General features: G+C 35.7%; 1 protein-coding gene across 2 annotated transcripts in view; it reads right to left on the bottom strand.

Annotated features, from left to right (window-relative positions):
• Nucleotides 1–16,874, bottom strand: part of TTC29 (tetratricopeptide repeat domain 29) — a 95,033-nt gene that overhangs the window by 11,571 nt on the left and 66,588 nt on the right. For both annotated transcript variants that reach the window (XM_081960080.1, XM_081960081.1), the window contains exon 10: nucleotides 14,521–14,752. In XM_081960080.1, the coding sequence (XP_081816206.1) occupies nucleotides 14,521–14,752 (232 nt within the window). The remainder of the gene's footprint in view (nucleotides 1–14,520; nucleotides 14,753–16,874) is intronic.

The following is a 16,874-nucleotide window of genomic DNA, read 5'->3' as shown; positions in this document are numbered from 1 at the left end:
GAAGGGGACCGTGGCTCGCGCTTATGACGTCACCAGCCTCACCAGCCATAAACCTCACCGCACGTCACTGGACAGGATGTGATTACTTATATAAACTTGAATACATTGTTTTTACAATAAATACGAATTAATGAATTTTCAGGAAAAAAAAATCTGTGATGGCTTAAGACATACCAGTATCTTTGGAGGAAGCTATGATATTTCTTAATGCAGATTTAAAATGAAGATAGAGAAATTCAAGATAGAGAAATAATAACAAAAAAGAATGTATTTTCTCAGTGCTGCAAAACTATTTGTGTATAGTTGTAGGTCTTGGATCTAATGCATCAGGGGTCACGGTAGCCTGCTTTGCAATCAGCATTTTTAGTTATCTGGGTATTTAGAGTAGTAAGATAAGTCTGAACCACATATGTCAGGAATTTTGTGCAATATTCCACATTTTAAAAGAAATACTTGGCACATGTACAAAGCTGTTATCCAAAAAGCTCAAAGAACTTAGCTGACTACTCCCTGAAGAACACTTTGCATGACATTTTAGCTAAAGAAAGCTATAAAAATAAACTGCAGTGTTGTTTTTTGGAAATGGTTCAGTAATGTTACTGTCTTTATTGTAGCACAAAACCGTCCATATATTCCTACTGATCACAAGAATAACAGTGGTTAAAAATGCTAATAATCTTATGCATTTCGATTTTCAGTCTTTTAAATGTTTTCATTATTGATCTCACTGGAAGCAACTAGAAATAATATACCAGTATTTAGTAAAATACACTCCAGTTAATTGAACTGGTATCTTGAAAGCCCTAATATATTCTTGCTTCTATTCTTAAATTTTCCAATCTGCAGTTTTTAGAATTCTCACATAAATCACAGTACGTATTTACAAAATACAATATTGAGCAAACATAAATTATATATCAAAGCCCAAAAAGACCAATTATGAAAGAAGCTAAACATGGGATGTTTACTTCTCTACTCCAAAATTACAAAAACTGTCTCTAATATAAAATCTTATTTCAATCTTGAGTATTTATTAAAGTGCTCGATTATTTGACTACTTTAGTTACAAAATATTTCATACTGAGGAAGATGCATTTATATAAACATAATACCAAAAAATTGAAAGCATGTGATTTCCACTCTCATAATTTAACAGTCATTTTGTGAGCAGGATTTATCAACAGAATTTAAAACAGATTGTATTTTCAAAACACATTCATTTTCAAAAGGCAAATTCTCAAAAGGCAAATTTTATTCAGTTATAATCCCAGGTTTTCAATTCATTTCAGCACATAAAAATGTAATTTCCAGCTTGACAAGAACATGTATCCTTGGCCTGCAGAGATCTCATTTTTGTAGATCTTATTTATTTACCACTTTACTTAAGCAGATAAGTGACTACAAAGATCTCTCCCATCATTCCTTACCTTTTCAAAAAGTGCTGAATTAAGAAAAAAATAATCCCAAACTCTCTATACTCATATTAGAGCTAGTAAATCAAGGAAATATTTGCCAAGGATAATTCAGATTATTTTTACAATAATAAAAACAACCAATTACAAACATTCACAATCAATTATAATCACAAGTACTGAAAAAAACAAAAGAAGAAACATTTAATCAAATGACAAATTAGGAATGAGATAACAATTGCTTGAGGCTTAACAAACAAATGGGCACTAGGTGAATTTTCTACATTGCAGACATGTAATGCCATCACAAAAAAGGCCATGTTTCCTGGAGCTGAAGGAATTAGGCAGTAGAGCAGAAGATGTAAGATGATGCAAGAAAAAAAACCAGCTTTACTTGCTTCTACAAGACAAAGTCACTATCAATATATTCATTACCAAGGTATATAGAACAACAAGCATAGCTTTTGATTTTCTTTCTTAATACATAATAAATACTCAGTTCTAAAACATATCTGATTCGAAAGTCTGACTGAAGGAATAGATATATCCCCAAGGGCAAGGTATGCAAATAAAACTAAGTAAATTATAATCTGAAACAACTGCTATTTCCAAAAGAAAGGAAAAGGAAATGTCAGTGTATATCCAGCATAGAATGCTGTGCAAGCAAAATTCCCAATATGTTATTACAAACTGTGACTTGATTTCATAAAACAGGCATAGCAAAACAAAGGAAAAAATAATGTTGGTGGGCTTATCCTTTACCATCTGTGAAAACTATTGTAACTATGAAACCATGATGGAAATATTAGAGCTGCTATGCCTGGAAAAAAAATGCAATGATCATTTCATTCTTCCTGTCTTTTAATGCTCCAGGGTTTTGGAGACAAATAGGAGCAATAAGTTCATTTTGCAGAATTAATGCTGTAATTCTTTATCATAAGAGCAAAGCATTACCTCAATCTGATTTTTCTACAAAATGATTCAAAGTATTTTTAATGATGGCCCTAATTTGTTAACACCTCTTAAATTATTAATCCGCCTTTATATTCAAGTAGTTATTGCATGTCACAACAATGTATCTATGCAAAGAAATTTAATAGTATTTTCTGCATATCAGAAAAAGGCTTGTTCTACAAGATGCTATTAAAATTGATAATGAGCTAAATATTTGCCATAACAAAAGCTAAAATTACTGTATCAATCAACCTGAATGCTCTTACTCAAAACCTCATTAGCTTTTCCTATGTTTAAGTTGCATATTTGTTTTTACATACACCTCAAGTCTTTTATTGGTTGTCTTAAGACATCCACCTTTTGCTATTTTCAATAGGAATACAAATATTTTATGTTTTGTAAATAAACTGTATTATGAAATGCAGAACACAAACAGAAAACCACTATGATAAGTAACACTTTTCAAGTCCTAGGACATACTTAGCTATTTCAATGGGGGTGGGGGTGGATGGGGAAAATAAGAATATAGTGCTTTCGGATACATGTTTCCTATTTGTTAGCTTTGTTTGTTTTAGATAAATTTATCTGCCAACAAATATGAAATACATGTCTGAAAGTACTATATTCTTATTTTCCCCATTATCTTTTCCCATTTAAATGGCTAAGTATGTCCTAGCACTAGAACTGTAGAACTAAACTTGTCCACTAAATATAACAGGACTCATGTTAGGTTGAATAAAAGCAAAACAAGTAGGGAGGAAAATTTGGCAGCTGTCCTGTTAGAAAAGAACAATCAAAAGGAGCTTCTTGGAGGAGAAGCGAAATATCTTCTTCTACCTCAGGGAAAAAAACAATCCAGTTGCCTTTTGAAAAATCACCTTCTGGTCAAAAGAATGGAGACTAAAAAGATAGCAACAGAAAAAGAATGCTTGCCATAGAGGGTAGGGTTCCATCTCAAAAGCTGTTATTCCTCTTGCCGTGAAATATGGTTAAGTGGAATCAAGATGAATCAAAGTAAAAATTATTGTGTGAACTATCATTAAAAAAGCACCAAATTATTAACTTTACTTAAATGGGCATCTGATTTTGAGGATTCAAATTAACTAATGTAACTTCTATTTTAAAAAAAGGATAGATCAAGATATAGAAAATGGAGGTAGGTTAGTAGGAAAAAATATATATATAGAAATCTTGTGAAAACGAATGTGTCATGGCTTTTTAAGAGATAAATCTTTTTCTTTTACTATCTAGTACAGGGGTGTCCAAACTTGGGAACTTTAAGACTTGTGGACTTCAACTCCCAGAATTCCCCAGCCAGCATGGCTGGGGAATTCTGGGAGTTGAAGTCCACAAGTCTTAAAGTTCCCGAGTTTGGACACCCCTGATCTAGTAGTTTGGATGATCCAACATATATTGTACATTTGGATTTTAAAAAATTGATACAGTCCCTCACCAACTGCTTCTGAGCAAACTCAGTAGGATAACAGATTATGGACTGTCATAGAATAGTAACTAGTTATAGAACAAGAAGCAAAATAGGAATAAATGGGCAGTTTTCTCATTGGAGAGACATACAAAGTATGATCCTTGGATGCACAATACAATGGACTAGAGCCTTTAAACATTTAAATAAATGACCTTGAATTAGGAGAAGACAGAGAAGTGGTGAAGTTTGCCGATGATGAATAATAATAAATAAAATGTTCAGATAATAAAGCAAAAGTATGGTTGCAGAGAATTACAAAACTATTACTTTAAATCAGATAAATGGATGTAAAAATGACAAATTTCATTAACAAATGCATATTGGTGTAAAAAAATTCCAAGCTATACATTAATTGCATCTGAGGTGACAGTGACTGATCAAGGAAGAATCTTGTAATTATAGCAGATAGTTCATGAAACCATCTGTCCACATACTTTCAGTTCAGAAAATAAAGTTAAAGGAAAGTTAACTACCAGTATGCTAATGCTTTATATTGCTCTATAGTAAAATCACATTTGGGTACTGTACCAATTCTAGTCACTACAGAATGCAGAAAGCATTATAGAGGTAGAAAAGTTATAAAAACTGCAAGCAAAATGACTAGCAATTTATCTACAAGGTAAGACCATAGTAATTGGATATATTAGCTTGGACCAAAAGTGGTTAAGGAAAGAAATGCTTAAAAATAAGAATCTTACTCTGTTAGAGTTCAAGATCATTGACTGAAAATAAATACAGAGAAATTTTGGACTGGGAGCAGGTTCATCTAAAACCATGCAACATTAAACTCATTAACTATCCAATTGTTCTTCCATACTGTTCCTAACCAAGTCTTCTATAGAATAGAGCAGTAAAATGCTCTGGTGCTTTATACGTACAAGAATATTGTTTTTAAATAAATTAGAGATAAATGAGAGTATGAGGGAGCTATATTAAGTGATTATCCTAGTTGAAGCATATAAGATTAAATTAGAAATTACATAATTCCTCTTAGAAATGTGTTTTCTTCTTTTGATCACTTTATTATTTGAAATTTCAAGACAAATTGCATATAATTATTATCTTTTCCTGCTTGCTTGGCAGATCATTCTTCATAACTGTTCCTATTAGGATGAGTAGTTAGTAATGTTTTGTGGTACATTCTATACCACTGTCAGTTACATTCAACATTGTAATGAGTCAGAATAGTGTAGCCCTATGACACTACATATCTACCTTACATAATACATTGCATTTAAGAGAAGAAGCGTGAACAGTACAGCAGAAGAGCATTTGATGTGTGAACCTGCCAAAGAACTCCCATTCTTAGGCATAAATTCCTAACCATAACAATGCCAAAGTGAAGAAAGAGTATTAATACCATGACACAAATGGTGTCATGACAAAAATTCCATTCTTCATACTTCACAATTTCATGCACAACTATACAAAAATGGATTTGCTTTACAGTTTCACCTATTCTCCTCTTTATCTTTTACCCCTCCAGATGTCTATGCCCCCATCTCATGGTAGACCTAGGATGAATGGATGGGTTCATATTCACCAAAATTCTGAAGTCAATACAAGATGACTAAAGCAACATTATCCAGTAGCAGCTGCATCAATCTAGAAAAGTGCCTCCTATATTTTTCATATAAATAATTAGAATAACTAGTCTGAATATTCTGCAGTCTCACCACTTTATCAGAAGGTTAAGATAATATACATTAATCATTGTTTGAAGTAAAACATTTAATAGTTACTGCTATGTGATTTTTTTAAAAAAATAAATCCTTCCTTAAATGTTAATAGGATTATAACTTTGGAGCCAAGGGCTAAAATTGTTTGAGATGATTATGCTTGTCCAAAGAATTCTTAATATCCGGCAATAGGGATTTCTACTCTGGCTATGGTGCTAGATCAACATGAGAACATATACAGGCATGTTATCTGAATTTGCAAGAAAACAATGGCAGGGAGAAGAATTGTGTTGATTACATGAGATAATTATGTAATGAAACATAATTGATTCACATTTGTCTTATCTCAGGAATAATATGGTAAAATACCATAATTTACAGAGACAGAAAAATGTTTTTTTATAGATAGAGGTATACTATGGATTTGGCAGGCTCTCATTAGCAGTATGGGGGGAAAAAAACATTGGAGCTTAGAGAAAAACCAAAATCATATTCCCATTCTTTCAGCATCAGAGTGAGCCGTGGTTAAAATGTCCATGAAAAAAGTTAAGATTTAAGACAATATAATTTTCACAATTATGACAAGCAGAAGGTAGCTGTTACTACAGGATGATCTGCTAGTTTTAATAAAAAAAAAGTGAGCTTGTCACTGGTCTTCGCAGATTCTTAATAGAATTTAGATTACTAACCTGAATAAACTGAACTCCTAATTTAATTTTTTACATAAATGTATAAAATGGAAAGCCTTACTAGATACCTATATTTAAAGCATTTTTGGTAAGGAAAAAATAACATAAATAGGAATATTCTCATTTTATTTAGATATATAGATGAACATATATTTGTTTGCCAATTTCTTCCAATATTATTTATTTGTTTATCCAAGCTCTACCAATACTACAGTAGTATCTTCAAGAACAGATCTCGCCTGTAAAGGCTCCTTATTTTTATTTTTTTGCCCCAATTCAATTATTGCATTCTTGAACTGCAATGTATTCATTTGTGGGCATTGAGTCAGCCAGTGGGAGGGTATTGATTGGGATATAATGTCATGTGAAGCGGTGAGAGTAAGATGAAAAAGTGTTTGCTGCTTAACGGGTTGGTATTAAGTAGGTGGGAATGGCTTCTAATTAGCCCCAAATTGCTGTGTTTCACAGTTTTCCTTCTTTCCCTCCTCCTATGGCCACCAGCTGCCAATCTCCTTCTCATTTTTTTTTCAAATTTTGTATGTGGAGTTCATTGCTCACTGCAGTGCAAGCCTTTGTTTCAAAAAGAGGGCTCCTAGGGTCTCAGCTGCTGGGGTACAGCTTGCTGCCTGCGATGAGTAGCAACTGTCAGTTTATTTTATCTCAGTCTTTTCATCATTCTGCTGAAACTCGTCGAGTGAAACCACCGGAGAGACCTGAGGATTCAGTACCTAGAAGTCATTAGCCAGGACTGCTTAGTCTCTCCCTACACAGCAAGTCAACTGAATACAGCCTAAAATACAGTCCACTTTAACCCTATGGTTTCCACGATACTTCATTCTGCAAGGGCGTCTTTTCTTTAATATATCTAAAATGAACATTAGAAATTTTCCAGTAGTAATTAATAGCACACAAGATCAACAATCAGTGTCGGCTTCTGACATCGGGATTCTGATTTTGTGTGCATAACCGAATCACCCAATGTCTGTCACAGCAAAATTTAGTTTTAATTTACATTATGGGAGAATGCTAACATTAATTTTGCTAGAGCATTCTTTATCAAACGAGGCATTCATTTATGTAAATTACGTAATATAATGTAAGAAACAAAGTTTATTTACAGATCAGCTACATTTTCCATTCACACTTTTTTGATTCTGATCTTTCCAGGAGATCAAAAAACCTGACCTCACCTGTTGCTTTTTATATTAATATTAGCAATTCTTTTGCAATTAGTTTCTTGACAAACTGTGCATAATGGCAACAGCTAATACCTTTACTCCCTTCAGAGTTTAACAATACAGAAAATGAAAAGTGTGATGTCTCACTTGTTTAGTATGAAATGTTACAAGAAAGGGAACCAGTATTTTTTAAATAAACATATGCATACACGTATTTTACTGTAACCGTGAAGAAATTAGTAGGTAGATAATTGTAAGATATCTCAGCTATGTGTTGGCCCAGGTGACTTGACTTTAAAAAAATATCACCTAAATTTACATTTTCTTAACAAGGCCTTTGGGGAGATCACATTTTAGATAACCAGCTCGCTTGTTTTGGTTCATCCAATATAATTTTTATATAATAAAAGAGACATAAATAAAATATATGTGTGCATTGTTCATTCACTCCAACACACAGGCGTCATTAAATATTAAATATCACCCAATGTGCTCTTGGACTGAACTACCAGGAAGAAACTGGTGTAGGGCTTGGAGGTGGCCTAGTGGGCAGCAGCAGAGTATTTATTATTTCACAGATGCAAGGTGATAGCCTCATTCTGGGAAAACACAGTTCACAACATTGTGTTCTAGTCTGTTTTCCTTCAAAAATGTTCTAAGTCATTTGGAACAAGTCTGAGATTTTCTGAAGTAAATGAGGGCATTAGAATCTTTAGCCATGGATATCACTTTAATAAAAGGCCTAACCAATAATGATTAGACCGTGATGGCGAACCTATGGAACGTGAGCTGGAAGTGGCATACAGGGCTATCTCTCCAGGGACGCAAACTGTCGCCTGTTGCTCTTCTGGGTTCCGGCGCCCGGCCAGGTGGTCTTTATGTGCATGGGAGTGCTAGGAACTGGAAGAGCAGCCACCCGTTGTGCATTTGGTTGATCTTTTGCTTTCTGGCGCGTGCATGCGCACCACCTCCCTGGTCTTTTGGTTTCTGGCACACATGTGCATACAAAGACCAGCGGGCCAGTGTGCATGTGCACACCAGAAACTGGAACATCATCTTCCCGGTTTCTGGCCCCTGCATGCGCATCAGCCAACTGGTCTTCATGCATGCGTGCATACCAGAAACTGGAAGACCAGGTGGCCAGTACACATGCATGTGCCGGAAATCGGAAGAGCAGCCGCCCAGCGTGCACATGCATGCCAGGCGGCTACTCTTCCCATTTTTGTCACGCACGCATGTGCACGCGCTCCCGTTTCAGCACTTGGTGCCGAAAAGATTTGCCAACACTGGATTAGGCAATGTAATCTGTCCAAAACTTTGGGCCAATTCAAATATTTCTATAGATCTGTGTTTGAATCCTCTATAGTTGCTTCCGCACATCTCTTACTGTCCGTATTCTTTGCATATAGATCAATCATTCCACCAATTAGATGTTAAACGTTAAGTGTGGAAGTCCTACAAAGTGAAAATACAGAAAGACTAGACGAATTGTTTGGATGAACTTATTCCTACTCTTCTTTCTAATGAATGTTCTTATATTTTCTGTCATGGGCAAATGAGAAGCACATCCCTCGTTGTTCAAGAATAGAAAAATGTAAAAGAAATGAACTGGTTGAAGATATTATTATGGAGGGCAAAGTAATTTGTATAGGAGAAGAGATGGTAATTGATTATTGTTTTTGTCAAAGGATGGTGGAGGAATAAGTATAAGAAATAGAAAGAAAGAGGGAATAGCAGAAATAGAAAAACAAAATGGCTATGAGTCATTCCTCACTTTTCCTCTGGATTATCTTTTATTTTCTCTGTGGATTATGACTTTATACATAAATAAATACATGCTCCCGAGAAAGAAGTGGGATAAAAGTTTGTTCTTCATTTCTTCCTTTTTATAGTGTTCATTGCCAACAGATCCAGAGGGCACCAAACTACTAAAGAAATGTACTAATGTTCCACTATGTAAAGACAAAATTAGAAATGAATCATAAAACAGAAAGAACTTTAAAAATGTAAAGATAAAGTATTTAATTACAAGATATAAAAAAATGATAGGAGTTGTTTTAATGTTCATAAGAAAGTAGAAAAAAAGGACACATATTACAATTAAAATGATAATAACTTTTTTTTTTACAGAAAGGAAGTACAAAATATCAGGCAAATAATTAGTAATGGTAAAACACAAGGTGAAATAATAGAGTGCAAGACATGCCTTTGAATATAAAATTGTGTTTTTCCTTCATAATTTTGCTGGACCATTAGAAATCTCCCCTCCTAACCCAATATAGCAGCAGCACTATCCTGAGTATATTTTCTTTCTTTTTACATACAATTTTTATTAAGGATTTTGATTATAATAACCAAACTAAACTTAAGAAAGAAGAGAAAACAGAGAGTAGAATATGTTTTCAAACTTATTCTGAAGGTCTTAGTTCAGAAGAATTAATCAGTAATTTCCAAAAGTTATTAAAAAGTGAGGTTTACAAATTTGATTTCTTTTAAAAGCCTCTGCCATGGTTGGGAGCAAGTTGGCTAATCTCTTTGTTCCTGGCACTCAAATGCAAGGAAAACTGCTGTCTTCCAGTCTCCTTGCAGAGAGCAGCCATCTGGAGCATAAGTGGAGGACTTCTCCTCATCTCTTTATCTGGAATGTTTAAAGGAACCCGTCTCCCCAGACGTTTCTTGGTGTTTTTTTTTTGTGTAGTCATTGGCTACATTTTCGCAGAGCTGTCCCAGTTTGCCATACTTCTCCTAGTATATTTTTTTGTTTTCTGGTAAGAGGGTTGAGCTACAATATGTCTAGATAAAAATTCAGAAATGAAACTGAAAGTCAGTTGCAAACAATATTTAAAGAAAATTGCAATTGACTTTAAATTCTATTTTCACACTAGTTTATGTGGTCTATGGCCCCCAAAGTATATACTACCCATGTACGGGAGTCCCACTTCTTCTGCCTGCTCACAGCAGGGCAGGAAGCCGCGCAGGGTGCCATTGCTGCATGGCAGAGGGGTGAAGCTGCCCCACGTGCCCCGTACCGGCTTATCCCAGGGCCCCGGCAGCCAGGCCACCCATGCTCCGACACCTGCCTTGCCTCATGGTGGCAGTTTCAAGTTGCCCCCTCCCCGCCTGCTGGAGCGTGGATGCAAATTGGCAATAGCGCTTTTTATTATCCGAGGTGGGCTAATAATAGAATCCAGTCATTTATCCTGAGCTAAGGCCACACTTATTCCCTTTTAACCACCTGAGGTTCCTTTGGTAACAGACGGGGATGGCTGCTCCCTCCCCCCCAAGCTCCAGGAGGAACATGTTTATTCTTCATTGTTTTCTAATTTCTACCCACCCCTACCTGCCATTGAGGGCTTTAAGCATACTGTTGCTGAGGGATACACTGGGGGAAAGAGTAGGAATTCCTCCTCCCCCCTTGCCTTTCATCTCTCTTCCTCGTCCTCCATTCCAAATTAAATAGTGCCTCACCAGCCATAAACCTCACCGCACGTCACTGTATAGGAGTTTATGATGCTGTCAAGGTTCCAAAGAACACCCCTAATGAAAGAAGACTCTGAGGCTTGAAGTTCCTCAAAGTTCCATTTTATTAGAGATGTTATATTGGCACATCTGGGAAAACCCAAATCTGAAATCTTCCAGGTTTTCCTCACACAAACTAAAGTCCAGGTCCCTGCCCAGCACCCACATGTCCATCACATGGCCCAAGCAGGCACTGTCCCAACTGGAGATGGCTTCCAGTCACACCCCTCCAGATGCAGGGCAAGATGTCCTTGACTCTCTGAGAAAGGAATGTTATTATGATTATATATATCTCCCATACTCCATATAATCCCCACTCCCATTTTCCCACAGCACCAAATGTGGCAGGCTAGAAGGTCCAATGCAAAAGATGGCTTACTGGCCTGACAGTCAGTGAAAAAGGCTGAGAATCACTGAATTATAGAATATGTAGAGTATATGTCCAGTCCTGGAATCTGTTAAATACAAGTGTACACACATAGGCTCAAAATCCACAAACCATCAACCCATCAGAAATTTCACCTCATTCCGTTATTAAATAGAAAAATCATCATTGATATTTTTTTCTTTTTTAAAAAAAAGCTTTAAACATGTACAGGATAAATCGATTGGGCTTTAAACATGTACAGGATAAATCGATTGGGCTAACTTCTTAGACTTATAAAAGATCTAACTTCAGTCAAAAATACATTGGTGCTTAATAGCAAATACTTTCCAACAGAAGACTCCATTGTATAGATAAAATAAATTAGTTTTCATTGTTAGGAGAATTATATTATTTCATAATCTCTTGTAAAGAAATCAGGAGATGAAATAAATGTAAATAAATGTATTTTTTTCTGGTTCTCAGGACTTTTAAGTGAACAAAATCGCCGTAAGGCAGCACTTTTAAATTATTTATATAACATGCACTGATGACAATATATACTGCAACAATAATCGTTTAAAAATATTTGGGCATGCCATAGGAATTCAACAGATTTTTACAGGATCTTGCCATCAAACACTTCTGGTGACTGCAATATTGGTAATAACAATGTTTTTTACATTCTAAAACCTAAGACAAAAGTAATATGATGCCAGATGGGTACATTGAAAAAAAGCTAATGAATGTATTATCCCAGTAAAGGGTATACTGGTATCAAACTTTAGAGTTTTAAGTATAGAAGGGATAGAAGACGGTATCACTTCTGTAATCATGTCATCGTGCAAAATAACATAATTTTCATCATTTGTGTGATGAACTCATGATGCAAACTGGTATCAATGTAGCTTCTTCCAGATGCCTATAGGTTTTATTAAGACATCTGATCTGTTATCACACCTGCATTGAATTCATGTTTTAAAATTTAAATTACCAATTTGTGCTTTGGGAGTTAAAGCCCATATGCAACATTATTTTTTATGAATCTGAAGCTTTTACATTGTAGACAAATTATCTTTAAAATCTTATAATGTAACTAAAATTCTTATTAAAAGAGCCAGTTTGGTGTACTGGTAAGGTGTTGGCCTAGAAACTAGGATACCGTGAGTTCTAATAGCACTTAGCAATAGCACCCAGACTTATATACTGCTTCGCAGTGCTTTATAGCTCGCTCTAAGTTGTTTACAGAGTCAGCATATTGTCCCCAACAATCTGGGTCCTCATTTTACCCACCTTGGAAGGATAGAATGCTGAGTCAATCTTGAGCCAATGAGAATCAAACTGCTGAACTGCTGGAAGCCGGCAGTCAGCAGAAGGAGCCTGCAGTACTGCATTCTAACCACTGCGCCACTGCAGCTCTGGGGGGTGAGTTTGGGCAAATCACTCTCTCTCAGGTCAGCCCACCTAACAGGGTGGTTGTGGAGAAATAGGAGGAGGAAGAAGTAGTATGTGTTCTGACCCCCTCCCACTCCGTCCAGTATGCCGACACAAGCTTCTCTGGAATGCCACAACACTTTATTAGCAGGACTATAAATCTTGGTGGCTGAAAGCCCAAACACGAAACTAACAGATAAGAACCTTGGCAGCAACACAGACTCCGACGGATATAGATAACAGTTTCTCCAGTGTTACAAACAGGAATCCAAAATAGTTCAGACCAGACGTACTGCAGATTGCTTTCAATGGTTGTGTCCTGCTAGAATTATCCTCCCAACATCTCTGTTTATATAAGCTCTTGGGAAGGGCCACGCCCCAACCACCTGAGCTTCATTATCTTTTATGGGCTTGTTTCCTGAGCAGCTGTTGCCTTCGTTTCTCTGCCCTCCTATTCTGGGCATCAGAGATCAACTCCCTCTGATCCTCCCCACTGCTCCATGCCTCAGGCGCCTCCTGGTGGCCAACCAGCCTCTCTGGTCCCTGCTCTGCTTCTGAACCCTGCCCAGGGTCCTCCACCTCCTCCATAGCTGACTCCCAGGGTTCGTCGCTAGCTGAGTCTCTCAGCAGCTGCAAAGGATGCTGAAGGGTCACAACAAGTATGCATCTTTCCCCCCTTGAGTTATTTATAAAGTAATAAAGGTGGGATAAAAATATCTAAAAAATAATTTTAAAAAATCAAACCTTCCTAGTGGGAAGGTAGCTAGGATATTTCTAGCACATCACTCCAAATATGCTGCAATCGTTCTAGCATATAGGAGAACAATGCTACTTCCTCTTTTTTTTCAAAAATTGATGGGATAATTTTTTAATTATTTCTTTCTTCCAATATGATGCTGCAAATCTATGATTGCCTGAATTGTTTCAATTGTAAATTACATTAACCAATCAAAAATATGTATTGAAGTATTGAAAATAATGGACAGGTAGTCCTCGACTTACAACAGTTCATTCAGTGAACATTCAAAGTTACAATGGCAATGAAAAAAGGTGACTTATGATCATTTTTCACAGTTATGACCATTACAGCATCCCCACGATCACGGGATTTATATTAGGATGCTTTACAAGTGACTCACATTTATGATGGTTGCAGTGTCCCAATGTCATGTGATCCACTGTTGCAACCTTCTGACGACTAACGTCAATGGGGAAACCAGATTCACTAAGAACTGTGTTGTTAATTTAATAACTGCAGTGATTCCGTTGACAAATATGGCATGAAAAGTCATAAATGGGGGCAAAATTCACTTAACAAATTTCGCACTTAGCAGCATAAATTTTGGGCTCAATTGAGGTCTTAAGTTGAGGACTACTGTACTACATTGTATTGTATTGAAGGAGCACAATAAGTTTTAATGAATTTGTTATTTCCTTACAATATATCAACTAATAGTTTTTAGTTAATTTTTCTAAATTTAAAAATACAATGTTTTAAGATTAACTTTTAATCATCAGAGAGCAAAAATAGTTACACCTTCTTTTCTATACTCATTTAAAATTATTCCATCTATCAATTTAAATGTTTGGAGTGAAAATGAGCCATCATCAGGAACTTTAAGCCAAAAATGGTAGCCTACTATTTTGTTAAAGAATGCTTAATAAAAGGTCTATCCATGCCTCCATAGAGACATGGATATACCAATCGGTTTAACGCAGCAAGTAATTTAATAAAACTATGCAAAAAAAATGACTTCTCCATAAGAACAATGCAACACTAATGCATTTCATAATGTGTAGCTTACCCACTGTCGAAAGGTCATTGCACGTGTCACGTCTATTTTCTTTCCAGTCCAGTAGGCACTTGAGGTTGATGGGATCTGCAGCTTCTATATTAGTGTTAACTTTCAACATCAAGCTGTGAGCTTTTCCAATGCCACAATATACCTTTATTTCATTCATAAGGGCCAAATCGAAGAGAGCATTTGCTGCTTCAAAGGCCAGACTGAAATATGCACAGGCCTTGCTGTAATTTCCCTAGAAAAAAGAAACATACTTCAACATTCCAGATTCTTACTTGCAGCTTCCAAACTATTTCTACAATGATTCCAGTAAAGAATTGCAATGGTTGGGGATAAGGAAAGAAATTAAAACTGAAGTAGATGTCATCATTATTGTCCAAGAATGGGATTTCATGGTGTTATTTAAATGTTATGTGACCTTTGGAAAAGAATGGGACGGGATGGTATCGCATGAGATGGGAAAGGAAGGGAAGGAACAGGAGAGGAAGAGCAGGGCAGGGAAGGGCAGAGGAGTGGAGTGGAGAGTAGGGAAGTGGAGTGGAGTGGAGAGGAGAGGAGAGGAGATGAGAGGAAAGGAGAGGAGACGAGAGGAAAAGAGCAGAGCAGAGTGTTCTTAATAGAAGTTAGCATGTTGGCCATGAATGGAGAACTTGGTTCAAATGTCAACTGATCAATGATGGCTTAGACTAATCACACCTTTCCATCCAACCTATGTCAAGATTTGCTAAAAGACTGTAGAAAGAAAAGAAATATATACAGTATATTGCTCCAAACTCCTTGGAAAAATTATTAACTCTAATCTGAATAAATAAATCTATTCCTGCATAATTTTATTTATATGTAATATAATAAAGTAGAATGAATGTAAAATGCATTTTATATGATATGTTAATCAAACAGTTCAAGTATTATTAATATAAAAGAATAAAATTACAATAAATAAAACATTATCAAGTCAAATTACTATTCAAGCCAGCAATTAAACACAACAGTATAAGTAATTTCAAATGGAAAAAGCCTGTGGGAACCAAAAAATGTTTATATTCTAGATAGTAAATCTCCTGCTTATTTTAGTCTCACAATAAAACACAGATAAGATCATCCTTCACGAACCTCAGTGTTCTACCACTATATACCACTTTAGAATGCCTTGGTAAGACCACACTTAGAATATTACATCCAGTTTTAGTTGCCACAATGTTTTAAAAAATTGTTGAGACTCTAGAAAGAATGCAGAGAAGAGCAACAAACATGATTAGGGGACTGGAAGCTAAAATATATAAAGAACGGTTGCAGGCATTGGGCATGTCTAGTTTAATGAAAAGAAGGACTAGGGATGATATGATAGCAGTGATCCAATATTTGAGGGGTTGCCACAAGGAAGAGGAGCCAATCTGTTCTCCAATGCATCTGAAGGCAGAACAACGGATGGAAACTAATCAAGGAGAGAACCAACCTAGAACTAAGAAGAAATTTCCTGACAGTTAGAACAATTAATCAGTGGAACAAGTTGCTTTCAGAAGCTGTGGCTGCTTCAATCTTGGACGTTTTTAAAAGAGATTGGACAACCATTGGTCTGAAATAGCAATAGCACTTAGACTTACATACCACTTTACAGTGCTTTTACAGCCATCTCTAAGCGGTTTACAGAGTCAGCCTATTGCCCCCAACAATCTTGGTTCTCATTTTACCCACCTCCGAAGGATGGAAGGCTGAGTCAACCTTGAGCCGGTGAGATGTGAAATGTCGAACTGTAGCTAGCTGTCAGCTGTGCCACCTCGGCCCTAAAATGATTTAGGGTTTCTTGTCTGGGCAGGGGTTGGAGTAGAAGACCCCCCAACGTCCTTTCCAACACTATTATTCTGTAATTCTATTCTGATATGGAACAATATCACTAATGTATGCCTATACATATATATATATATATATATATATATATATATATATATATATATATATATATATATATATATATATATATATATATATATATATATATATATGATTTAATTGTACAGCAATCTCATCTTTCTATACATATTAGCACAATTTATCTTGAAAATTTTAGAAAAATTAAAAAAATTGGAAGATAATTAGGATACAGAATTCAATTAATCTCTGTTAATTTTTTTGTGGCACAGAGTAACCATTAAGTTGATTTCGACCAGTGATAAAAAAATTGACTATGAAGATAAAACATATGAGTTTTATGCTTTATTAAAAATGGAATGGAATAAATCACAAACTTTCTATATTGTGTTAGTGGTTGTAAACATACCACATTACCAAGTTTTGTGGCAATGTCCAATTAGTCAACACTTTTGACTGAAAAAAATTGGAAAATTGTTCAACAATCT

Source organism: Natrix helvetica (assembly GCF_964273705.1).
Source record: "Natrix helvetica genome assembly, chromosome: 7".
Classification (NCBI taxonomy): Eukaryota; Metazoa; Chordata; class Lepidosauria; order Squamata; family Natricidae; genus Natrix; species Natrix helvetica.
Note: the sequence above shows the minus strand (reverse complement) of the source record. Positions and strands in the feature narration are given on the sequence as shown.